Below are 26,757 nucleotides of genomic sequence, written 5' to 3'. Positions count from 1 at the left end.
TTCAGACGAGGAGGAGGACGAGCGTTACATGGAGTAACTACAATGTTGTTGATCCATCTTCGGTTTTCTCCTATTGTCACGGCCGTTGTAGGGAGGAGACCAAGGTGCAGCGTGATAAGCGTACATTCTTCTTTATTTATGGAACGAACACTGACCAGAACGAACAAAATAACAAAACGAACCGTGAAGCTAATATGGCTAGTGCAGACAGGCAACTAAACATAGAACAAGAACCCACAAAACCAAAAGGGAAAATGGCAACCTAAATATGATCCCCAATCAGAGACAACGATAAACAGCTGGCTCTGATTGGGAACCAATTCAGGCCACCATAGACATACATATGCCTAGACTTACCAACACCCCTGGACATACAAAAACCCCTAGACAATACAAAACAAGCATACCCACCCTCGTCACACCCTGACCTAACCAAAATAATAAATAAAACATAGATAAGTAAGGTCAGGGCGTGACACCTATACAGCCATTAAACTCTGTAACTGTTTTAAAGTCACCATTTTCCTCATGGTGAAATCCCTGAACGGTTTCCTTCCTCTCTGGCAACTGAGTTCGGAATGACGCCTGTATCTTTGTCGCAACAGGGTGTATTGATACACCATCCAAAGTGTAATTAACAACTTCACCATGCTCAAAGGGATATTCATCATCTGCTTTTTATTTATATACACAGCTACCAATATGTGCCCTTCTTTGCGAAGCATTGGAAAACCTCCCTGGTCTTTGTGGTTGAATCTGTGTTTGAAATTCACTGCTCGACTGAGGGACCTTACATATAATTGTATGTATGTGGTACAGAGATGAGGTAGTTATTCAAAAATCATGTTAAACACTATTATTGCACACAGAGTGAGTCCATGCAACTTATTATGTGACTTGTTAAGCAAATGTTTGCTCCTGAACTTATTTAGGCTTGCCATAACAAAGGTGTTGAATACTTTTTGACTCAAGACATTTGAACTTTTCATTTTTAATTAAATGGTAAAAATGTAAAAAAACAGCATTCCACTTTGACATTATGGGGTATTGTGTTTAGACCAATGACAAAAGAAATCTCAATTTAATCAATTTTGAAATTCAGGCTGTAACACACCAAATGTGTAAAAAGTCAAGGGGGGTGTGAATACTTTCTGAAGGCATAGCTTACATTTTGGTGTGTTTTATTTCTCATGTGTTGATCTTTATCTGACCTAGTGTTGCTTCCATGCCTTTTTAAAGATATTTTTCTATTTCGTACCTCTGATATGGAACTCTGCATTGTTGAGGAAGAGCTTGATAGCATTTCACTGTATGGCTTACACCCGTTGTATTCTGACATGTGACAAACTTTGATTTGGTATAGTCTACAATAAACTACTGAGGGCTTGAGGTCCATGACCCTTGATGGAAGGTGACTTATGGTGTTAATTACCTCTGATATAACGTTAACCTTTTATTACTAAGTGTTTAACATAGGACTGTCAAATGATTTTAAAAATGTATCGAGTTCATCGCATTGTTTTCTGTGCGATTAACTCGATTATTAATCACATTTTTAGAAATTGTTCAAATTTGACCCTAATTGAAGTGGCAATCAGCAGTTGAAACAATAACAAAGCGTTCTACCCACCCACTTCGGTAAAAAGCAGAGGGATGGGCTGAGAAACTGTAACCACTCTCACTGTACACTGAACAAAAATATTTACGATTTTACTGAGTTATAGTTCATATAAGGAAATCAGTCAATTGAAATACATTAATTATGCCCTAATCTATGGATTTCCCGACTGGGAATACAGATATGCATCTGTTGGTCACAGGTACCTTTAAAAAAAAGGTAGGGGCGTGGATCAGAAAACTAGTCAGTATCTGGTGTGAACATAATTTGCCTCATTTACATGAACAAGGCAGTTAACCGACTGTTCCTAGACCGTCATTGAAAATAAGAATTTGTTCTTAACTGACTTGCTTACGGTAGTTAAATAAAGGTAAAAATCGAAAAAAGAATAATAATAATTTTAGCGTGACATATCTCCTTCGCATAGAGTTGATCAGGCTGTGGATTGTGGCCTGTGGAATGTTTTCCCACTCCGCTGTGCAAAGTTGCTGGATATTGCCAGGAACTGGAACACGCTGTCGTACACGTCAATCTAGACTAGAGCATCCCAAACATGCTCAATGGGTGACATGTCTGGGGAGTATGCAGTCCATGTAAGAACTGGGACATTTTCCGCTTCCAGGAATTGTGTAGAGATCTTTGCGACATGTGCATTAACATGCTGAAACACACTGGTGATGGCAGCGGAAGAATGGCACGACAGTGGGCCTCAGGATCTCATCACGATACCTCTGTGCATTCAAATTGACATCGATAAAATGCAATTGTGTTCATTGTCCTTAGCTTATGTCTACCCATACCATAACCCCACCACCACGGGGGACTCTGTTCACAATGTTGACATCAGCAAACCGCTCCCCCACACAACGCCATACTGTCTGCCATCTGCCCGGTACAGTTGGAAATTGGGATTCATTGGTGAAGAGCACACTTTTCCAGCGCGCCAGTGGACATCGAAGGGGAGCATTTGCCCACTGAAGTCAGTTACGACGCCAAACTGCAGTCTGGTCAAGACCCTGATGAGGACAACGAGTACGCAAATGAGCTTATCTGAGACGGTTTCTGACAGTTTGTGCAGCGATTCTTCGGTTGTACAAACCCACAGTTTCATCAGCTGTCCAGGTGGCTGGTCTCAAATGATCCCACAGGTGAAGAAGCCAGATGTGGAGGTCTTGGGCTGGCGTGGTTACATGTGGTCTGTGTTTGTGAGCCCTTTTGTTAGCTATTTAGCAGTCTTATGGCTTGGGAATAGAAGCTATTCAGACGCCTGTAGACTTGACTTCTATGCAAATTAAGTTTTTGCTGTCATCTAAAGAAATGCCTAGGAATGTGTTTATGGTTGAATTTTCTGTAAGTTTTCCTTCAAAACTGTTGCTCAATGCTGCGCACATTATGGATTTTTAAGCACCACAAGAGAGACAGACAGCTCTACAGCAGCTGCTAGCTACTGAGACCCAGAGCACACAGCCAAATATTACAAAGATAGGCAGAAACTGCTTCTCCAGTAGAAGACTCCTGTCGTCTTGTGCTGAACTACGCATGTGTGCAGGCCATCAAATCAAAGGCAGTCCTTCAATATAAAGATTTTGATTCGATTTTTGAAGTTGTTTTTCACAAAAATGAAAAGATATAAATCGGTCACTTTGATGAGGTTGGAGTAACAACATGTTCAACTACTTAAGACATTGGCTCGAATCTAGGTTGTGCCTTTAGATTTCGAGAAACTAAGGTAAAATGTCACTGTTCCCTTTGACTTCTCAAACGCCAAACCCCAGTCTGGTCTGCTTCGCAAGTGTTCCCGGAAGTTTTGCGAGGTTGCGCCTCTGAGTTTAAAAACTCTGTGGAATAGTAGAGCGCGTTGTGTGTTGCGGTCTAAAGGGTCCGTGCGGAAACACGGCTAATGTGACGCAACAACTAATGGTTGACAATGTCAACAGTGCCGATTAACAACAACATATGTGGTTAAATATTTATTTTTTAAACATATAATGTGGTTAGCTGATACCTAAAATACCTCTCCAGGCATTGTAAGATCTGTCATGCGTCAGCAACGTCTATTGGTGCTTTCAAGACACTGGGAAATAGGGGGGGAGATCAGTGGTCTTGGGAACATTTCTAGAGCTCCAAAGTTGCTAACTGGGAATTTCGAGTTGGATGACAGTTCAAAACTATTTTCCCAGTCGGATATCGTTTTTTTTGTTGCGCACTTGTAGTCGGAAATGTCTGAGTTCCGAGTTACGCATCGGAAGAAGACCAACATCCCCGTGATGTCCACAGTGTACAGCAACCATTTTGGTATTTATTCTAATGACCATGCCATATTGACCAATGGTGGCTCAACCTAGATCCCAATCGGCCAATCCGTAGACGACGCTGTGACTCACCAAATAAGGAGATGCAACTCCATAAAAGGAAACATTGTATCTCTTTATAAGGAGGAAAGTAGATCTTGGGTTGTAGACCGCTCTCGGATACGTTATTTAAAAAATACATCAGTTTTGTGTGAAAATGCACGACTGCAAGACTGATATTGCGTGATATTCGATTAAATATCTGCAGCCTTTGTGAATTGAAGGCGAATACCGACGACATTTTACGCGATTATGGTGTGAACTACATGACATGGCGGAGTAATAACGAGTGCTCTCTTCGATTTTCCCTTTTTTTGAGAAAGTGCTCTGAGTTTTGGAAATAGAGGTTGAGCTAAACTGATCCTGGCTGAAAGGTCTCAGGGGCAGCATCACTTTCGAAAGTTTGCTTTAGTGGTTTCAAACAAATGACAATTTTGCAATGTCCGCAATTTCGTTGTTTGTTTACCTTTTTGGTGGTTGGGTTGTATGAACTGTGCTGTAATTTTTACTGACCCGCGCTCCAGCAGTGGGCTGACGATTTCAGGGACCGGGTCCTCTAACTAGAATGCTACCAAGCCAGGCTGGATCAGCACAATCTGGAAACGGGTCAGCGTCTTTCAGGGCTAACACAGGTCACGGTTCTGGGGTGATTGGGATTCGCCCTGTGTTGGTCAGAGCAAGGCAATCGAAAACTCGGGTCAGCGACAGCATCAGTGCGGTTGGGATGTTGGGGGGCAACGGTCCAGGAGTGGGTGCAAGAGGTGGGGCGAGACCAGGGAACGGGACGGGACCGGCTATTCCTCAGACCGCTGCTCAGGGAGGCATCGGTCTGAACATGGGAATTGGGGTTCGCGGAGGCAGCCAGTACGACCCGGACAAAGAGTGTGCTCCAATGGGGTGCAGTGGGTCGGACGCTGATTCGGACTCGGGGGATGATGACGATCCGATGGGTTCAATCGGGGACAGCAGAAGAAGTGTAAAGCGGGAGAGACTGGAGATGGAGGCTACGGAGACAGGGCAGGAGGCTGGGATACCATTGGGGGGTTATGGTGTGGTCCCCCAAGGTGTTGCTGGCGCAAAGCCAGGGAAGAAGACACGTGGGCGCGTGAAGATAAAAATGGAATTCATCGACAACAAGTTGAGGCGATACACAACGTTTAGCAAGAGGAAGACCGGTATAATGAAGAAGGTGAGTGATAACAGTGACACTCAGGTGTGATGGGATACTCTGTAGTGTCCACTCCAAAGTGTGTCACTTGGTCATACACGATGTTGCATTCATTGATGTGTATGGGGCACCTATAGACTACACTGACAGATAATGCAATCATTAGGTACATGTCTCAACTTTCTTGTACAATAACCTTCCCTCGTGTCACTGACTTGTGTTTTTTTAACCAGGGGAAGGCCCATTCAACCCAAAATCACACAAATAACCTGATGTAATAAGACTCCCAGACATCATGTGTAAATAACCAAGTGGGACATGTCATCTCTGCCCTGGCCCTGAGTGACTGGAGGCCACAACAGTCATGACTGGCTCTGTCCTTTAAATAGACTAGAGCAACTGACATTACGATTTCTGACCATGATCCTCTACATACACACCTCCGTGTCCGGTAGGTCTAGTGCAGTAACACACTTGCAATCTAAATGTAGAAATATTATAGTTTTTTAAAAATATTAATTGAATCATATTTTCAAAGAGCTGTTTGTGCTCAGTACATTGAATATTTCTCATTCAACCTTTAAAGTAACTATAGTACCTAATCGAGTAAAATAAGATGTAGGAGTACTGCAAACTAACGTTGGTATATTACTAAACACTCACTCACTACTGTATATTCACTACTGCAGCCTTTGGTCAGCAGTTCAGATCACAGACCCCCTGGCCTAAAGTGTGTCAGGCAGAGCCAACAGATGACTAAACCACAGGGTCAGAGGTCAGTCAAAGGGCACTAGGCAGACTAAAATAGCCACTGCACCACTGTAAGGAACACGTGATGCTTCCATCATGCTCTAGCTCTCTGACATACAGTAAGTCATCAGAGGAGGTCTGAAAGTGAAAACCCCATCTGAAGTTGTGGCCGGTGTAGTCAGCATGTGATGCTGTTTGGACAAAAATACAATGATGTCATTCTTTTTTGGCAAGACAGCATCAGATACAGTGCAATCAGAAAGTATTCAGACCCCTTTTTTCCACATTTTGTTACATTACAGCCGTATTCTAAAAGTGATTTTTTTCCCCTCAATCTACACACAATACCCCATAATGACAAAGTGAAAAGTTTTTTATTATTTTTTTTTAATTAAAAAGAACAAAACAGATACCTTATTTACATAAGTATTCAGACCCTTTGCTATGAGCCTGGAAATTGAGCTCAGGTGCATCCTGTTTCCATTGATCATCCTTGAGATGTTTCTACAATTTGGAGTCCACCTGTGGTAAATTCAATTGATTGGACATGATTTGGAAAGGCACGCACCTGTCTATATAAGGTCCCACAGTTGACAGTGCATGTCAGAGCAAACACCAAGCCATGAGGTCAAAGACATTTTCCGTAGAGCTCCGAGACAGGATTGTGTCGCACAGATCTGTGTAAGTGTACCAAAAATGTCTGCAGCATTGAAGGTCGCCAAGAACACAGTGGCCTCCATCATTCTTAAATGGAGGAAGTTTGGAACCACCAAGACTCTTCCTAGAGCTGGCTGCCCGGCCAAACGGAGCAATCGGGGGCGAAGGGCCTTGGTCACGGGGGTGACCAAGAACCCGATAGTAACTCTGACAGAACATGACAGCAGCACAACATAGTAGCAGCACAAAACATGGTACAAACATTATTGGGCAAAGACAACAGCACAAAGGGCAAGAAGGTAGTGACAACAATACATCAGGCAAAGCAGCCACAACTGTCAGTTAGTGTCCATGATTGAGTCTTTGAATGAAGAGATGGAGATAAAACTGTCCAGTTTGAGTGTTTCCCCCCCCCCCCCACGACTTTTTCCAGTTGCTAGCTGCAGCGAAAAGACAAGTGAACTGAAAAGTGGAGTGACGCAGGGATGTGGGTGCTTTCTATGGAGAGACTTTATAATAGCTGTGCAGCGACGCTCCCCATCCAACCTGACAGTGCTTAAAAGGATCTGCAGAGAAGAATGGGAGAAACCCCCCGGATACAGGTGTGCCAAGCTTGTAGTGTCTTACCCAAGAAGACACAAGGCTGTAATTGCTGCCAAAGGTGCTTCAACAAAGTACTGAGTAAAGGGTCAGAATAATTATGTAAATGTTATTTTTATATATTTTTTTTATATAAAAAATGAATTTGTAAAGAATTCTATGAACCTGTTTTTGCTTTGTCATTATGGCGTAATGTGTGTAGATTGATGAGGTGGAAAAAACAGCAATTGAATCAATTTTAGAATAAGGCTGTAACGTACACTAACAAAATGTGGAAAAAGTCAAGGGGTCTGAATAGTTTCCGAATGCGTTGTAGCTAGCTACATCTATGGGCTTTTATGTTTCTCTGTCGTGCGTAATGTACAGTAGCCTATATCATAAACTATATGTATTGGATAACAGCACAATCATTTGTTTTTGGGGGGGGGGCTTGGGATCATTAAATATCTTTAATGTAAGGGCCCATAAAATGTGTTTAATGTATGGCTCAGGTAACATCAGGCCTGAATTTTCAATAAAACCTCTAATCTAATCCAGACATAGGCCTATTTTATATGCTTTATATAATGCTTTTGAAGGACACTTCCAGTTTTGGTGGGAAATACCGGGTTAACCAGGAGAAAAGTGATTTACTCTTGGAATGGAACATTTTGTGAAATAGCCGGAAAATATTCAAGCCTATCTGTGCCCCACCTTGGCCATCCCAATCAAAATGTTCTGGACAAGTCACTGATTCAGTGGGTTCATCAGGAATACTACGTACCATGAAGGCTCTAGTATCCAAGCATGCACATGGAATGTAGGCTACTCACTATTCTCTGTACCATCGTATCCAAGATCACTCATTATGTTTCAATTCAGACAGTACCGTATGTCTGAGGCAGATCAGCTCTTTGTCGAGGCATCTGTTATCTCTCACAAAAGATACGTTGGAGAACTGCTGCAAATGCAGACAAACAGTCTTTTGGGATTGTTTCTCCAAAATAATTGGGATACCACTGCATTGTTTGATCTCATCTGACGGATGAGCAAGTCCCTGCTTTGCTTGTGCTTTCTTCCCTTTGGCATCCTCCTTTGTTGTCGTGGAAACGGAGGTTTCTGTATTGTACAGTGGGCTGCATGATTGTTCTGTGCCTTGAGTCGGGTTATGACAAAGTATGACAGGATTTACAGTGCCTTCAGAAATTATTCTTACCCTTTGACTTCTTCCACGTTTTGTTGTTACAGCCTGAATTCAAAATGGATTCAAATGTATTTTTCTCTCACCCATCTACACACAATATCCCATAATGACAAAGTGAAAACATGTTTTTAGAAAGTTTTGCACATTTTATGGAAATTGAAGTACAGAACTGTCTAATTTACATAAGTATTCACACCCCTGAGTCAATACTTTGTAGAAGCACCTTAGGTGGCAATTACAGCTTTGAGTCATCTTGGGTATGTCTGTATCAGCTTTGCACATCCTGGATTTGGGGATTTTCTCCCATTCTACCTTGCAGATTTTCTCAAGCTCTGTTAAGTTAGATGGAGAGCGGCAGTGAAGAGCAATCTTCAAGTCTTTCCACAGATTTAATCGGATTCAAGTCTGGGCTTTGGCTGGGCCACTCAAGGATTTTCACATTCTTGTTCCGAAACCATTCCAGTGTTGCTTTGGCTGTGTGCTTGGGGTCATTGTCCTGTTGGAATATAAATCTTCGCCCCAGTCTAAGGTTGTTTGCATTCTGAAGCAGGTTCTCATGAAGGATTTGCCTGTATTTGGTTCCATTCATTGTTCCCTCCATCCTTACCAGTCTCCCAGTCCCTGCCGCTCATAAGCATCCACATAGCATGTTGCTGCCACCACCACGGTAGGGATGGTGTTAGACGGGTGATGAGCTGTGCCTGGTTTTCTACAGACATAGTGCTTTGCATTCAGGCCAAATAGTTACATTTGTGTCACAGATCACATAATCTTTTGCCTTATGATCAGTCTTTCACGTGCCTTTTAGCAAACTCCAAGTGTTCTGTCGTGCCTTTTTCTCAGGAGCGGCTTCCGTCTGGCCACTCTCTCATAAAGGCCAGATTGGTGAAGTACATGAGAGAATGGCGTCGGAGAAGATGGCTGACGTTTTACCGGCTCCTAACCAATTGCGCTATTTTGTGTGTTCCCCCCCACGTATTTGGTACATAATGTTTCTGCCACCATCTCTTATGACCAAAAAGAGCTTCTGGATATCAGAACAGTGTTTACTCACCTCAAACTGGAAGAATATGTTTTTAACGTGTTGGACGCAAAGGATTCACTCCAGATATGGACAGGCCAAAATCCCCGTCATTCGCATGAAGAAAAGATACCGATACAGGGGATGCAGGTCCGGGTGCCCTTTTTTTAGAATTCGTCGGCAAGTGGATAACCCACCTCTACCATCTGTCCTATTGGCCATTGTGCAACCATCGGAGAATAAACTGGATGAGCTCCTTTCAAGACTATCCTACCAACAGGACATTAAAAACTGTAATGTCTTATGTTTCACCGAGTTGTAGTTGAACGACGACATGGATTATATACAGTTGGCAGTTTTTTCTGTGCATCGGCAAGACCGAACAGCTGTTTCCTGTAAGACAAGGGGTGGCGGTCTGTGTCTATTTGTAAATAACAGCTGGTGTACGAAATCTAATATTTTAAGGAAGTCTTGCCTGAGGTAGAGTATCTCTTGATAAGCTGTAGACCACACTATTTACCAAGAGAGTTGATCTATATTTTTCGTAGCTGTCTTTTTACCACCACAAACTGATGCTGGCACTGACCGCACTCAACAAGCTGTATAAAGTCATAAGCAAACAAGAAAATGCTCACCCAGAGCGACGCTCCTAGTGGCCAGGGAATTAAATGCAGGGAAACTTAAATCCGTTTTACCTCATTTCTACTAGCATGTTACATGTGCATCCAGAGGGGAAAAAACTTGAGACCACCTTTACTACACACAGAGACGCATACAAAGCTCTCTCTCGGCTTCTATTTGGCAAATCTGATTCTTGCTTACAAGCAAAAATTAAAGCAGGAAGTATCAGTGACTCGTTCAATACGGAAGTGTCAGAGGGAGCAGATGCTAAGCTACAGGACAGTTTTGCTAGCACAGCCTGGAATACAGTGCATTTGGAAAGTATTTAGACCCATTGACTTTTTCCACAGGCTTATTCTAAAATGCATTATTTTTTCCCCCTCAGCAATCTACACACGTACCCCAAAATGACAGCAAAAAACTTAAATATGACATTTACGAAAGTATTCAGAACCTTTACTTAGTACTTTGTTGAAGCACTTTTGGCAGCGATTACAGCCTCAAGTCTTCTTGGGTATGACACTACAAGTTTGGCACACCTGTATTTGGGGACTTCCCCCATTCTTCTCTGCAGGTCTTCTCAAGCTCTGTCAGTTTGGATGGGGAGCGTTGCTGCACAGCTATTTTCAGGTCTCCAGCGATGTTCGATCGTGTTAAAGACCGAGCTCTGGCTTGGCCACGCAAGGACATTCAGAGACTTGTCCCGAAGCCACTCCTGCATTGTCTTGGCTGTGTGATTAGGGCTGTTGTCTTGTTGGAAGGTGAACCTTCGCCCCCAGTCTGAGAACCTGCTCCAGAGCGCTCAGGTATTCATCAAGGATCTCTGTACTTTTCTCTGTTTTTCTTTCCCTCAACCCTGACTAGTCTCCCAGTCCCTGCCACTGAAAAACATTCCCACGTCATGATGCTGCCACCACCATGCTTCACCGTAGCGATGGTGCCAGGTTTCCTCCAGACGTGACACTTGGCATTCAGGCCAAAGTGTTCAATCTTGGTTTAATCAGACCAGAGAATCTGGTTTCTCATGGTCTGAGTCATTTTAGGTTGCTTTTGACAAACTCCAAGTGGGCTGTCATGTGCCTTTTTACTGAAGAGTGGCTTCCATCTGAACACTCTACCATAAAGGTGTGATTGGTGGAGTGCTGAAGAGATGGTTGGCCATCTGTAAAGTTCTCCCATCTCCACAGAGGAACTCTGGAGCTCTGTCAGAGTGACCATCGGTTTCTTGATTTACTTATATAAATCTTCTCCCCCGATTGCTCAGTTTGGCCGGGCAGCCAGCTCTAGGAAGAGTCTTGGTAGTTCCAAACTTCTTCTATTTAAGATTGATGATGGAGGCCACTGTGTTCTTGGGGACCTTCAATGCTGCAGAAATTTTTTCTTCCACAGGTCTGTGCCTCGACATAATCCTGTCTCGGTGCTCCACAGACAATTCCTTAGACCTCATGGCTTGGTTTTTGATCAACTATGGGACCTTTATGTAGACAAGTGTGTGCCTTTCCAAATGATGTCCAAACAATTGGATTTACCACAGGTGGACTCCAAGTTGTAGAAACATCTCAAGGATGATCAATTGAAACAGGATGGACCTGAGCTCAATTTCGAGTCTCATTGCAAAGGGTTTGAGTATTTCTGTTTTTAATACATGTGCTGACATTTCTAAAAAACGTTTTTCTCTTTGTCATTATGGAGTGTTGTGTGTAGATTGATTAAAAACATTTATTTAATCAAATTTAGAATAAGGTTGTAATGAAATGTGGAAAAAGAGAAGGGGTCTGAATACTTTCCGAATGCACTGTATGTTCCGGGACTCCTATGGCATTCAGGAGTATACCACATCAGTCACCAGCTTTATCAATAAGTGCATCGATGGTGTTGTCCCAACAGTGACTGTACTGTACGTACAGTTGACGTCGGAAGTTTACATACACCTTAGCCAAATACATTAACTCAGTTTTTCACAATTCCTGACATTTAATCCTAATAAAAATTCTCTGTCTTAGGTCAGTTAGGATCACTACTTTATTTTAAGAATGTGAAATGTCAGAATAATAGTGGAGCGAGTGATTTATTTTAGCTTTTATTTCTTTCATCACATTCCCAGTGGGTCAGATTTTTACCTACACTCAATTAGTATTTGGTAGCATTGCCTTTAAATTGTTTAAACTTTAAATTGTTCAAACGTTTCGGGAAGCCTTCCACAAGCTTCCCACAATAAGTTGGGTGATTTTGGCCCATTCCTCCTGACAGAGCTGGTGTAACTGAGTCAGGTTTGTTGGCCTCTTTGCTTGCGCACACTTTTTCAGTTCTGCCCACAAATTTTCTACAGGATTGAGGTCAGGGCTTTGTGATGGCCACTCCAATACCTTGACTTTGTTGTCCTTAAGCCATTTTGCCACAACTTTGGAAGTATGCTTGGGGTCATTGTTCATATGCGACCAAGTTTTAACTTCCTGACTGATGTCTTGAGATGTTGCTTCAATATATCCACATAATTTTCGTTCCCCATGATGCCATGTATTTTGAAGTGCACCAGTCCCTCCTGCAGCAAAGCACCCCCACAACATGATGCTGCCACCCCCGTGCTTCACTGTTGGGATGGTGTTCTTCGGCTTGCAAGCCTCCCCCTTTTTCCTCCAAACATAACGATGGTCATTATGGCCAAACAGTTCTATTTTTATTTCATCAGACCAGAGGACATTTCTCCAAAAAGTACGTTCTTTGTCCCCATTGTCCAGTTGCAAACTGTTGTTTGGCTTTTTTTATGGAGGTTTTGGAGCAGAGGCTTCTTCCTTGCTGAGCGGCCTTTCAGGTTATGTCAATATAGGACTCGTTTTACTGTGGATATAGATATCTTTGTACCTGTTTCCTCCAGCATCTTCAAAAGGTCCTTTGCTGTTGTTCTGGGATTGATTTGCACTTTTCGCACCAAGGTACGTTCATCTCTAGGAGACGGAACGCGTCTCCTTCCTGAGCGGTATGACTACTGCGTGGTCCCATGGTGTTTATACTTGCGTACTATTGTTTGTACAGATGAACGTGGTACCTTCAGGTGTTTGGAGATTGCTCCCAAGGATGAACCAGACTTGTGGAAGTCTACAATTTGTTTCTGAGGTCTTGGCTGATTTCTTTGGATTTTTCCCATGGTGTCAAGCAAAGAGGCACTGAGTTTGAAGGTAGGCCTTGAAATACATCCGCAGGTACACCTCCAATTGACTCAAATGATGTCAATTAGCTTCTAAGCCATGACATAATTTTCTGGAATTTTCCAAGCTGTTTAAAGGCACAGTCGACTTAGTGTATGTAAACTTCTGACCCACTGGAATTCTGACCCACTGAAACTATAATTTGATTAACAAGAAATTTGTGGAGTGGTTGAAAAACGAGTTTTAATGACTCCAACCTAAGTGAATGTTAACTTCCGACTTCAACTGTACATACCCCAACCAGAAGCCATGGATTACAGGCAACATCCACACTGAGCAAAAGGGTAGAGCTGCATCTTTCAATGAGCAGGACTCTAACCCGGACGCTTTTGATAAATCCCGCTATGCCCTCAGACAAACCATCAAATAGGCAAAGCCTTAATACAGGACTAAGATTGAATTCTACTACACCGGGCCTGACACTCGTTGAATGTGGCAGGGCAATCAAACTATTACGGACTACAAAGGGAAGCCTAGCTGTGAGCTGCCCAGTGAAACAAGCCTACCAGACGAGCTAAACGACTTCTATGCACGCATCGAGGCAAGCAACACCTGAAGCATCCATGAGTGCACCAGCTGTTAAGAATGACTGTGTTCACGCTCGCCGTAGCCAATGTGAGTAAGACCTTTAAACCGATCAACATGCACAAGGCCGCGGGGCCAGACTAATTCACAGGATGTGTACTCCGAGCATGCGCTGACCAACTGGCAAGTGTCTTCACTGACATTTTCAACCTGTCCCTGGTCGAGTCTGTAATACCTATGTTTCAAGCAGACCACCATAGTGTCTGTACCCAAGAACTCCAAGGTTACCAGCCTAAATGGCTACTGACCCGTAGCACTCACGCCTGTAGCCATGAAGTGCTCTGAAAGGCTGGTCATGGGTCACAATAATGCCACACTCCATCACTCTCCTTCTTGGTCAAATAGCCCTTACACAGCCTGGAGGTGTGATTTGGGTCATTGTCTTGTTGAAAAACAAATGATAGTCCCACTAAGCTCAAACCAGATGGGATGGCGTATCGCTGGAAAGTGCTGTGGTAGCCATGCTGGTTAAGTGTGCTTTGAATTCTAAATAAATCAATGACAGTGTCACCAGCAAAGCACCCCCACACCTCCTCCATGCTTCACGGTGGGACCAACACCTGCAGAGATAATCCTTTCACCTACTCTGCGTCTCACAAAGAAACGGCTGTTGGAACCAAAAATCTCAAATTTGGACTCATCAGAGACCAAAGGACAGATTTCCACTGATCTAATGTCAATTGCTCGTGTTTCTTGGCCCAAGCAAGTCTCTTCTTATTGGTGTCCTTTAGTAGTAGTTTCTTTGCAGCAATTTGACCATGAAGTCCTGATTCACACAGTCTCCTCTGAACAGTTAATGTTGAGATGTGTCTGTTACTTGAACTCTGAAGCATTTATTTGGCCTGCAATTTCTGAGACTGGTAACTCTAAGGAACTTATCCTCTGCAGCAGAGGTAACTCTGGGTCTTCCTTTCCTGTGGCGGTCCTCACAAGAGTTAATTTCATCATAGCGCTTGATGGTTTTTGTGACTGCACTTGAAGAAACTTTAAAAGTTCTTGACATTTTCTGCATTGGCTGACTTTCATGTCTTAAAGTAATGATGGACTGTCGTTTCTCTTTGCCTATTTGAGCTGTTCTTGCCATAATATGGACGTGGTCTTTTACCAAATAGGGCTATCTTCTGTATACCACCCATACCTTGTCACAACACAACTGATTGGCTCAAACGCATTAAGAAGGAAATAAATTCCACAAATACATTTTTAACAAGGCCCACCTGTTAATTGAAATGCTTTCTAGGTGACTGCTTCATGAAGCTGGTTGAGAGAGTGCCAAAAGTGTGCAAAGCCGTCATCAAGGCAAAGTGTGGCTACTTTGAAGAATCTCAAATATAAAATATATTTTTGGGGTTTCTACATTCCATATGTGTTATTTCTTAGATTTAATGTCTTCTCTATTATTTTAAAATGTAGAAAATAGTAAGGTGTGTCAACTTTTGACTGGTACTTTACATTACCTCAATGACCTCGACTAACCTGTGCCCCCGCACATTGCTTCAGTACTGGTACCCACTGTATATAGCCTCGTTGTTGCTCTTTTATTTGTTACTTTTAGTTTATTGTGTAAATATTTTTTTTTAACTGAATTGTTGGTTAAGGGCTTGTAAGTAAGCGTTTCATGGTAAGGTCTATTCGGCGCATGTGACTAATACAACTTGATTTGCTGTAGAGACTGTTGTCCTTATGGCAGTTTCTCCCATCGACAGCCAAGGAACTGTCAGAGTTGTCATTGGGTTCTTGGTCACCTCCCTGACCAAGGTCCTTCTTGCCCGGCTTCCCAGTTTGGTCAGATGGCCAGCTGTAGGCATAGTCTGGTTAGTTCCAAATGTTTTTCAATTTCCCAATGATGGATACCACTGTGCTCTTGGAAATGTTCAACTCTCTAGAAATTGTTTTATACCCTTCCCCAGATATACAGTACTAGTCAGAAGTTTGGACACACCTTTTCATTGCAGGGTTTTTCTTTATTTTTACGATTTTCTATATTGTAGAATAAAAGTGAAGACATCAAAACTATGAAATAACACATATGGAATCAGGGTAGTATCCCAAAGTGTTAAACAAATCAAAATATATTTTAGATTCTTCAAAGTAGCCACCCTTTGCCTTGATGACAGCTTTGCACACGCTTGCCATTCTCTCAACCAGCTTCATGAGGTAGTTTCCTGGAATGCATTTCAATTAACAGGTGTGCCTTGTTAAAAGTTGTTAATGCGTTTGAGCCAATCAGTTGTGTTGTAACAGGGTAGGGGTGGTATACAGAAGATAGACCAAGTCCATATTATGGCAAGAACAGCTCAAATAAGCAAAGAGAAATTATTACGTAAAGGTCCAGTCAAGAACTTTTAAAGTTTCTTCAAGTGCAGTCGCAAAAACCATCAATCGCTATGATGAAACTGGCCACAGGAAAGGATGACCCAGAGTTACCTCTGCTGCAGAGGATAAGTTCATTAGAGTTACCAGCCTTAGAAATTGCAGCCGTAATAAATGCTACCACAGCATTCTGCATCGATACGCCATCCCATCTGGTTTGGGCTATCATTTGTTTTTCAACAGGACAATGACCCAACACACCTCCAGGCTGTGTAAGGGCTATTTGACCAAGAAGGAGAATGGTGGAGAGTGCTGCATCAGATGACCTGGCCTCCGCAATCACCTGACCTCAACCAAATTGAGATGGTTTGAGATGAGTCGGACCGCAGAGTGAATGTAAAGCAGCCAACAAGTGCTCAGCATATGAGGGAACTCCTTCGATACTGTTGTAAAAGCATTCCAGGTGAAGCTAGTTGAGAGAATGCCAAGAGTGTGCAAAGCTGTCATCAAGGCAAAAGGTGGCTACTTTGAAGAATATTAAATATATTTGGATTTGTTTAACACTGTTTTTGGTTACTACCATATGTGTAATTTCATAGTTTTGTAGTCTTCACTATTATTCTATAAGGTAGAAAATAGTAAAAAATAAAGAAACCCTTGAATGAGTAGGTGTGTCCAAATTTTTGACTGGTACTGTATGCCTCATCACAATCTCTGAGATATACGGACAGCTTCTTGGACTTCATGGTATAGTTTCTGCTCTGACATGCACTTTCAACTGTGGGCCCTTATACAGACACGTGTGTTGCTTCCTAAATCACGTCCAAACAGTTGAATTGGTCACAGGTGGACTCCAAGTTGTAGTGACATCTCAAGGAGGATAAAAGGAAATTGGATGCACCTGAGCTCAATTTGGTCTGTCCTAGCAAAGGGGTGCGAGTTCTTATGTCAATTAGGTATTTCTTTATCAATACATTTGCACACATTTACAAAAACATGTTTTCACTTTGTCATTATGGGGTATTGTGTGTAGATGGATTAGAAAAACAGATATTTAATACTTTTTGAATTCAGGCTGTAACACAACAAAATGTGGAATAATTCAAGGTGTATGAATCCTTTCTGAAGGCACTGTAGCGGGCAGGTTTCAGATCTCTTTGAGGGTGCGGGCCAGGGCCGTGTGATACGATTGCAATTGATGGCCTGCTAGATCCGTAATCTGACTGGTTCTGAAAAGGATATGCAGGTTCATTGAAATGGACTGTCAAGCCCGCACACGCTCTAGCAAGTTGAGTTCTCCGTGTCCAGGATTTCACTACTGCCCCTGTGGTTTAATCTATAGATGCACACTGTTTTCATACAGTGTATATAGATCTGTATGACCGTTAGGATGTGTGAGCTATGCATCGCTCTGTTTTTGAAGCAGGCCATGTGTAGTCCTCAATGGGTACACATGCCCCATAGCTTTACATGTGAGGCCAGAAAGGGAGCTTACATGAATACCTTGGCTGTGTGGATTGCCTCTTCCGTCTGGTGTCTGCTCTCTAGGCTGTCCTGGGGCGTGATGTTGGGTCTGTCACTTACAGACAGACAGCATACACAATATGCACTTACACATAGGGGACTGTATACATCTGTGTGTGTGTGTGTGTGTGCAACCTCGTTCCCAGACACACAGCCAGAATAATCACACATTGACGACAAGGGTCAGGGATTGCAACAACCAGGAGACCTAAATCAAACAAGCTAGTGAAAGGATACAAATAGGAATGAACAAACTTCTCCTCTCTCATTTTCAAAATGATGTAGTTATCAAGCTGTGCATTTGGGTATTGACCAAGCCACCCCGACGCAGCCTGACACACACATACTGTAGACGTGGGATGGCTCAGACAAGCTTGCCACACAGTTCTTTGTACATGAAATCATCCATGTCACTGAGATGATTTCCATGTTTTTAAATGATGGTGAAATCCTTTGGAAGTGTTACTGAGAGGCTGCACGCTCGCTCCATTTCTGAGAACGCTTCTGCAGAACCCACTGAAGCGACTACAGGTCTCGTCTTCGCTGCTCTTCAGCGCATGATAACATCTCCAGAGGCTTGCTATCTTTGCTTTTTTATTCGTTCATTTGACACCGCAGCTCTAGAGGTGAAGCCTGCACCGCTGGACTGGCAAGTGTGATGGACACAGTGTTGGAAGTTGCTCTTACCCATCTCTGCCCCTCTACCTTTTTCATGTGGGGTTGCATTTCACTACAGCCAAAATATTATTAGATAAGTTGCTTCAGCCTTGTCCAATTGCTACATTAACTGAATGGAGTACATTTATATCTACAAATGAGATGATTGAGGCCAATAGTGAACAAATTAATGCATGCCACACTTCCAAAAGTTCTGAAAGTTCCTTGAAAGCTGGACATCGGGAAGTTCCTTGAAAGAGAATTGAACTTAAAGAAGCTGTGATGCGTTTAGTTCTGTTTCGATAGAGATTGCTCATGCACGAACAGCACTCTAGTTTAATAACAGTAAATAGACCCTATGATTTCGCATAGGCTGTTTGATGTAGGCCCAAGCAAGGATACGATTGTTGGTTGTGTTTGACAGCCGCCCTCTAGTCCTCCTTACTCTGCATGTCTGCCAGAATGATGCCCGGCGGCTAGCAATGAAGTCAATCATCAGCCAATGTTTCAATTGTATTCACTAAGGTAATGGTAGTGTCTACTCTCCATCTCCCTCCCTGTGGGCCAGAAGCATCCTGGACATTACCGATGACTGACGTAAATCAAAAGGCTCTCTCAGTGAGTGCACAGGGTTCACTCCGAGTGCAACAATAAGTGTGTGTGAGAATAGCGCACGGTGTGGGTTTAATTTCCGATGCGAGATCTTTGCATTATTTGTGGGTCACTACACTACTGACGGTGAGTGTCTGGTGTAATGAATGGCAAGGCGGGAGAGCTCATGTTCTCATGTTTCACAGCCACCTCTGCCTGTGAGAGGAGCCATTGCTCTTGTCCTCCATTTTTAAGACCTATATGGTTATTACCTCTACCACTCGCCGTTCTCTCCCAAGACCCCCTGTCGTAAGGAATGAAATCAGTATCACTATATCACAGACACTATTCTTGGAGGCTTATGTCATGTTATTTTAGCTAGTTTTATACTATACGTCAGAGTTCACCACAGAGGTATTTTTAGACTTGGTGTGTGTTTCTTGGCTTGTTGGCTGCAGTTTTAACCCGTTATCTGTAGGTAGCACCATCTGGAACTCAGTTTTTTCCAATTCCTATTTGAGTCTGTGCAATGCACATAATAGTGTTGGTAAGAAAGTCATTTATTGTAAAACTTATATTGCAAGCCTGGATGTTTATTTGCTTAAATCACTGAACACAACAGGCGCTTATTAGAGACCGGCTTACAAAAATAAAGGTAATTTTTTATTTCCAGCATTTTAATTGATACATTTAATCTTCACAGAATAATTATTCGCTTCTTTGACTGTTCATTTTCGGCAGTTCTTGCTGAGGGTGATCAGCTTTATTAAAAAAAAAAAAAAAACTGTACTCCTGAAGTGGTTGACTGTTTTTGTGCTGGCCAGTTAGCGAGCAGTTCTCAGCTGTTAGCAGACAATGGCTAGTAGTTTGTTGCTGGTGATAAAAATGTATATTTGGAGTCAATACTGAATTATTTCACGTAAGAAATCAAAAATGAAACCTTGTAAACAATTCATGGTAACCTCAAACAATTAGTTTAGACCGGCTGTTTGATTTGCTTAAATGTGTGCCATTGCCCGGCAATTAAAAGGGACAGGCGGCTATTTGAGACTTAGTTTTACGGTACTCTTGTTTTGATTTGTTTTAAACAGTTTGTTTTATACTGAACAAAAATATATAAATGCAACAATTTCAAAGATTTTACTGAGTTACAGTTCATATAAGGAAATCAGTCAATTGAAATAAATAAATTAGGCCCAAAGCTATGGATTTCACATGACTGGACAGTGGTGCAGCCTTGGCTGGGCCTGGGAGGGCATAGGCCCACCCATTTAGCAGCCAGGCCCACCCATTGGGGAGCCAGGCCCAGCCAATCATAATTAGTTTTTCCCCACAAATGGGCATTGGAAATACTCCTCAGATTCCCCCTCCCCCCCCACCCCAAACCCAACTCAGACGATCCCGCAGGTGAAGAAGCCAGATGTGGAGGTCCTGGGCTGGTGTGGATGCACTGCCAAATTCTCTGAAACTGTTGGAGGCAGCTTATTGTAGAGAAATTAACATTACATTCTCTGGCATAGCTCTGGTGGACACTCCTGCAGTCAGCATGCCAATTGCACACCCCCTCAAAACTTGAGACATCTGTGGCATTGTGTTGTGTGACAAAAATCCGCTTCTCGATATGCAAAACCTGTCAGCTGAATAGATTTTCTTGGCAGTGGAGAAATTCTCACTAATAGGGCTGTAAACTAATTTGTGGACAAAATTTGAGAGAAATAAGCTTTATGTACGTACCGAACTTTCATGGGATTTTTTTATTTCAGCTCATGAAACATAGGACCAATGTTGCGTTTTTATATTTTTGTTCAGTCGAGTTAAGAATGTGGTGTAATGTCAGCTTACCCTGTTTTATTTAGGCACATTCCTCCAAGACTGATGTTGATGCTCATGCTGATTCTAATGCTGATATGCATGTTGACATTGTCATCTCCCTCCCCCCATGGCAGGCCTATGAGCTTTCCACGTTGACAGGAACCCAGGTCCTGCTACTTGTGGCCAGCGAGACGGGCCATGTCTACACCTTTGCCACGCGGAAGCTCCAGCCCATGATCACCAGCGAGACGGGCAAGGCCCTCATCCAGACGTGCCTCAATTCTCCAGACTCGCCCCCCCGCAACGACCCCTCCACTGACCAGCGTATGAGCGCCACAGGCTTCGAGGAGACGGACCTTACCTACCAGGTGTCTGAGTCGGAGAGCCTTGGGGAGACCAAGGTGAGTTCTGATGCTGCTCTTCACCGTAAGGACCGGGGTTGTATTCATTAGTCACCAAACTAGTTTTGTAAACCCGACCCTAGGCAACAGCAGTGACTAGTAGGGGTGTAATGGTTCACCAAACCCACGGTTCGGTAGGTTTTAGTGTCATGTTTCGGTACAGGAGGAAAATGAAATGCCAACAGTTATTGTGGTTAATTTTTGTTTATTTAAGCTGCGAAGGGCTGCTTGAATTCAGAGGGTTCAGAGCCAGTTTTTTTGTGTGTGTCTTGTTCTGGTGGTAGGAATACTGGGGTGACGTCGCCGTAAATGTGTCAACATGTTTGAGGTGTTGGCAGCTGCATAGGCTATTCTCGTTGAGTAGTACTCTCTCTGTCTATCGCCGTTGTAATTTACTGGGAAACCAAAATGTTCCCAAACTGTAGATTTTAAACGATGATGGCGAGTCCTCCACGACTCGCCATCGTACAGAACTAAACTCAGCAAAAAAAGAAACGTCCCTTTTTCAGGACCCTGTCTTTCAAAGATGATTTGTAAAAATCCAAATAACTTCACAGATCTTCATTGTAAAGGGTTTAAACACTGTTTCCCATGCTTGTTCAATGAACCGTAAACAATTCATGAACATGCACCTGTGGAACCGTCGTTAAGACACTAACAGCTTACAGATGGTAGGAAATTGAGGTCACAGTTATGAAAACTTAGGACACTAAAGAGGCCTTTCTACTGACTCTGAAAAACACCAAAAGAAAGATGCCCAGGGTCCCTGCTCATCTGCGTGAACGTGCCTTAGGCATGCTGCAAGGAGGCATGAGGACTGCAGATGTGGCCAGGGCAATAAATTGCAATGTCCGTACTGTGAGACGTCTAACACAGTGCTATAGGGAGACTGATCATCCTCGCAGTGGCAGACCACATGTAACAACACCTGCACATGATCGGTCCATCCAAACATCACACCTGCGGGACAGGTACAGGATGGCAACAACAACTGCCGAGTTAAACCAGGAACGCACAATCCCTCCATCAGTGCTCAGACTGTCCGCAATAGGCGGAGAGAGGCTGGACTGAGGGCTTGTAGGCCTGTTGCAAGGCAGGTCCTCACCAGACATCACTGGCAACAGCGTTGTCTATGGGTACAAATCCACCGTCGCTGGACCAGACAGGACTGGCAAAATGTGTTCTTCACTGACGAGTCGCGGTTTTGTCTAACCAGAGGTGATGGTCGAATTCGCATTTATCGTCAAAGGAATGAGCGTTACACTGAGGCCTGTACTCTGGAGCGGGATCAATTTGGAGGTGGAGGTCCCGTCATGGCCTGGGGCGGTGTGTCACAGCATCATCGGACTGAGCTTGTTATGATTGCAGGCAATCTCAATGCTGTGCGTTACAGGGAAGACATCCTCCTCCCTCATGTGGTACCCTTCCTGCTGTCTCATCCTGACATGACCCTCCAGCATGACAATACCACCAGCCATACTGCTCGTTCTGTGCGTGATTTCCTGCAAGACAGGAATGTCAGTGTTCTGCCATGGCCAGTGAAGAGCCCGTATCTCAATCCCATTGAGCACGTCTGGGACCTGTTGGATCGGAGGGTGAGGGATAGGGCCATTCCCCCCCAGAAATGTCCGTGAACTTGCAGGTGCCTTGGTGGAAGAGTGAGGTAACATCTCACAGCAATAACTGGCAAATCTGGTGCAGTCCATGAGGAGGAGATGCACTGCAGTACTTAATGCATCTGGTGGCCACACCAGATACTGACTTACTTTTGGTTTTTGACCCTCACTTTGTTCATGGACACATTATTCCATTTATGTTAGTCACATGTCTGTGGAACTTGTTCAGTTTACGTCTCAGTTGTTGAGTCTTGTTATGTTCATGCAAATATTTACACGTTTAGTTCCCGGCTGCGGCTCACTAAAGGACAGTTTGAAATGCGCCAATTTAAGATTTTGCTTACAATGTGCGCATAAGCTTTAGTTGTTTTAATACAGTAGCCTAAAATGCAATTTTTGAAAATGTTTTTTTAGCTCAAAACCTAGGAAGAAACCTAGAGAGGAATCAGGCTATAAGGGGTGGCCAGTCCTCTTCTGGCTGTGCCGGGTGGAGATTATAACAGAACATGGCCAAGATGTTCAAATGTTCATAAATGACCAGCATGGTCAAATAATAATAATCACAGTAGTTGTCGAGGGTGCAACAAGTCAGCACCTCAAGAGTAAATGTCAGTTGGCTTTTCATAGCCAATCATTGAGAGTGTCTCTACCGCTCCTGCTGTCTCTAGAGAGTTGAAAACAGCAGGTCTGGGACAGGTAGCACGTCCGGTGAACAGGTCAGGGTTCCATAGCCGCAGGCAGAACAGTTGAAACTGGAGCAGCAGCACAGCCAGGTGGACTGGGGGCAGCAAGGAGTCATCATGCCAGGTAGTCCTGAGGCATGGTCCTAGGGCTCAGGTCCTCCGAGAGAGAGAAAGAGAGAATTCACACAGGACACTGGATAAGACAGGAGAAGTACTCCAGATATAACAGACTAGCCCCCTGACACATTAACTACTGCAGCATAAATACTGGAGGCTGAGACAGGAGGGTTCAGGAGACACTGTGGCCCCATCCGATGATACCCCCGGACAGGGCCAAACAGGAAGGATATAACCCCATCCACTTTGCCAAAGCACAGCCCCCACACCACTAGAGGGATATCTTCAACCACCAACTTACCATCCTGAGACAAGGCCGAGTATAGCCCACAAGGATCTCCGCCACGGCACAACCCAAGGGGGGGGGGGGCGCCAACCCAGACAGGAAGACCACGTCAGTGACTCAACCCACTCAAGTGACGCACCCCTTCTTGGGACGGCATGGAAGAGCACCAGTAAGCCAGTGACTCAGCCCCTGTAATAGGGTTAGAGGCAGAGAATCCCAGTGGAGAGAGGGGAACCGGCCAGGCAGAGACAGCAAGGGCGGTTCGTTGCTCCAGAGCCTTTCCGTTCACCTTCTCACTCCTGGGCCAGACTACACTCAATCATAGGACCTACTGAAGAGATGAGTCTTCAGGAAAGACTTAAAGGTTGAGACCGAGTCTGCGTCTCTCACATGGGTAGGCAGACCATTCCATAAAAATGGAGCTCTATAGGAGAAAGCCCTGCCCCCAGCTGTTTGCTTAGAAATTCTAGGGACAATTTGAAGGCCTGCGTCTTGTGACCGCAGCGTATGTGTAGGTTTGTACGGCAGGACCAAATCTGAAAGATAGGTAGGAGTATGCCCATGTAATGCTTTGTAGGTTAGCAGTAAAACCTTGAAGTCAGCCCTTGCCTTAACAGGAAGCCAGTGTAGGGAGGCTAGCACTGGAGTAATATGATCAAATATTTTGGTTCTAGTCAGGATTCTAGCAGCCGTATTTAGCACTAACTGAAGTTTATTCAGTGCTTTATCCGGGTAGCCGGAAAGTAGAGCATTGCGGTAGTCTAACCTAGAAGTAACAAAAGCGTGGATTAATTTTTCTGCATCATTTTTGGACAGAAAGTTTCTGATTTTTGCAATGTTACGTAGATGGAAAAAAGCTGTCCTTGAAACAGTCTTGATATGTTCGTCAAAAGAGAGATCAGGGTCCAGAGTAACGCCGAGGTCCTTCAGTTTTATTTGAGACGGCTGTACAACCATCAAGATTAATTGTCAGATTCAACAGAAGATCTCTTTGTTTCTTGGGACCTAGAACAACCATCTCTGTTTTGTCCAAGTTTAAAAGTAGAATGTTTGCAGCTTTCCATTTCCTTATGTCTGTAACACAGGCTTCTAGCGAGGGCACTTTTGGGGCTTCACCATGTTTCATTGAAATGTACAGCTGTGTGTCATCCGCATAGCAGTGAAGTTAACATTATGTTTTCAAATGACATCCCCAAGAGGTAAAATATATAGTGAAAACAATAGTGGTCCTAAAATGGAACCTTGAGGAACACCGAAATTTACAGTTGATTTGTCAGAGTACAAACCATTCACAGAGACAAACTGATATCTTTCCGACAGATAAGATCTAAACCAGGCCAGAACTTGTCCGTGTAGACCAATTTGGGTTTCCAATCTCTCCAAAAGAATGTGGTGATCGACGGTATCAAAAGCAGCACTAAGGTCTAGGAGCACAAGGACAGATACAGAGCCTCGGTCTGACGCCATTAAAAGGTCATTTACCACCTTCACAAGTGCAGTCTCAGTGCTCTGATGGGGTCTAAAACCAGACTGAAGCATTTCGTATACATTCTTTGTCTTCAGGAAGGGAGTGAGTTGCTGCGCAACAGCTTTTTCTAAAATATTTGAGAGGAATGGAAGATTCGATATAGGCCAATAGTTTTTAAAATATTTTCTGGGTCATGGTTTGGCTTTTTCAAGAGGCGTTATTACTGCCACTTTTAGTGAGTTTGGTACACATGCGGTGGATAGAGAGACGTTTATTATGTTCAACATAGGAGGGCCAAGCACAGGAAGCAGCTCTTTCAGTAGTTTAGTTGGAATAGGGTCCAGTATGCAGCTTGAAGGTTTAGAGGCCATGATTATTTTCATCATTGTGTCAAGAGATATAGTACTAAAACACTTGAGTGTCTCTTGATCTTAGGTCCTGGACAACTGAGCTTTGGAGGAATACGCAGATTTAAAGAGGAGTCTGTAATTTGCTTTCTAATGATCATGATCTTTTCCTCAAAGAAGTTCATGAATTTATTACTGCTGAAGTGAAAGCCATCCTCTCTTGGGGAATGCTGCTTTTTAGTTAGCTTTGCGACAGTATCAAAAAGAATAGATTGCACACAGGTGGACTTTATTTAAGTGTCACATGATCTCAGTATATATACACCTGTTCTGAAAGCCCCCAGAGGCTGCAACACCACTAAGCAAGGGGCACCACCAAGCAAGCGGCACCATGAAGACCAAGTAGCCCTCCAAACAGGTCAGGGACAACATTTTGAAGAAGTACAGATCAGGGTTGGGTAATAAAAAAAAATCTGAAACTTTGAACATCCCACGGAGCACCATTAAATCCATTATTAAATATGTCACCACAACAAACTGCCAAGAGAGGGCCGCCCAACAAAACTCACAGACCAGGCAAGGAGGGCATTAATCAGAGAGGCAACAAAGAGACCAAAGATAAACCTGACGGAGCTGCAAAGCTCCACAGCGGAGATTGGATTATCTGTACATAGGACCACTTTAAGCCGTACACTCCTCAGAGCTGGGCTTTATGGAAGAGTTGCCAGACAAAAGCCACTGCCTAAAGAAAAAAATAAACAAACATGTTTGGTGTTTGCCTAAAGGCATGTGGGAGATTCCCGAAACATGGAAGACGGTACTTTGGTCAGATGAGACTAAAATATAGCTTTTTGGCCATCAAGGAAAACACTATATCCGGCGCAAACGCAACACCTCACCACCCTGAGAACCCCATTCATTGGCAGGGACTGGGAAACTGGTCAGAATTGAAGGAATGATGGATGGCACTAAATACAGGGAAATTCTTGAGGGAAACCTGTTTCAGTCTTCCAGAGATTTGAGACGGGGACCGAGGTTCACCTTCCAGCAGGACAATGACCCAATGCATACTGCTAAAGCAACACTCGAGTGGTTTAAGGGGAAACATTTAAATGTCTTGGAATGGCCTAGTCAAAGCCCAGACCTCAATCCAATTGAGAATCTGTGCTATGACTTATAGAT

At 43.5% G+C, this 26,757-nt stretch overlaps 1 protein-coding gene across 4 annotated transcripts in view; it reads left to right on the top strand.

Moving 5' to 3' along the window:
• Positions 1-3,987: 3,987 nt before the first annotated feature.
• Positions 3,988-26,757, top strand: part of LOC129836020 (serum response factor-like) — a 63,600-nt gene continuing 40,830 nt past the window's right edge. For 2 of the 4 annotated variants that reach the window (XM_055901758.1, XM_055901756.1), the window contains exons 1-2: positions 3,988-5,158; positions 20,792-21,058. In XM_055901758.1, coding sequence (XP_055757733.1) covers positions 4,535-5,158; positions 20,792-21,058 — 891 coding nt within the window. In that variant the 5' untranslated portion in view covers positions 3,988-4,534. The remainder of the gene's footprint in view (positions 5,159-20,791; positions 21,059-26,757) is intronic. The other 2 variants (XM_055901757.1, XM_055901755.1) reach the window with 1 other exon arrangement.

Source organism: Salvelinus fontinalis, chromosome 37 (genome assembly GCF_029448725.1).
Source record: "Salvelinus fontinalis isolate EN_2023a chromosome 37, ASM2944872v1, whole genome shotgun sequence".
Classification (NCBI taxonomy): domain Eukaryota; kingdom Metazoa; phylum Chordata; class Actinopteri; order Salmoniformes; family Salmonidae; genus Salvelinus; species Salvelinus fontinalis.
This window is presented reverse-complemented; position numbering and strand designations above follow the sequence as displayed.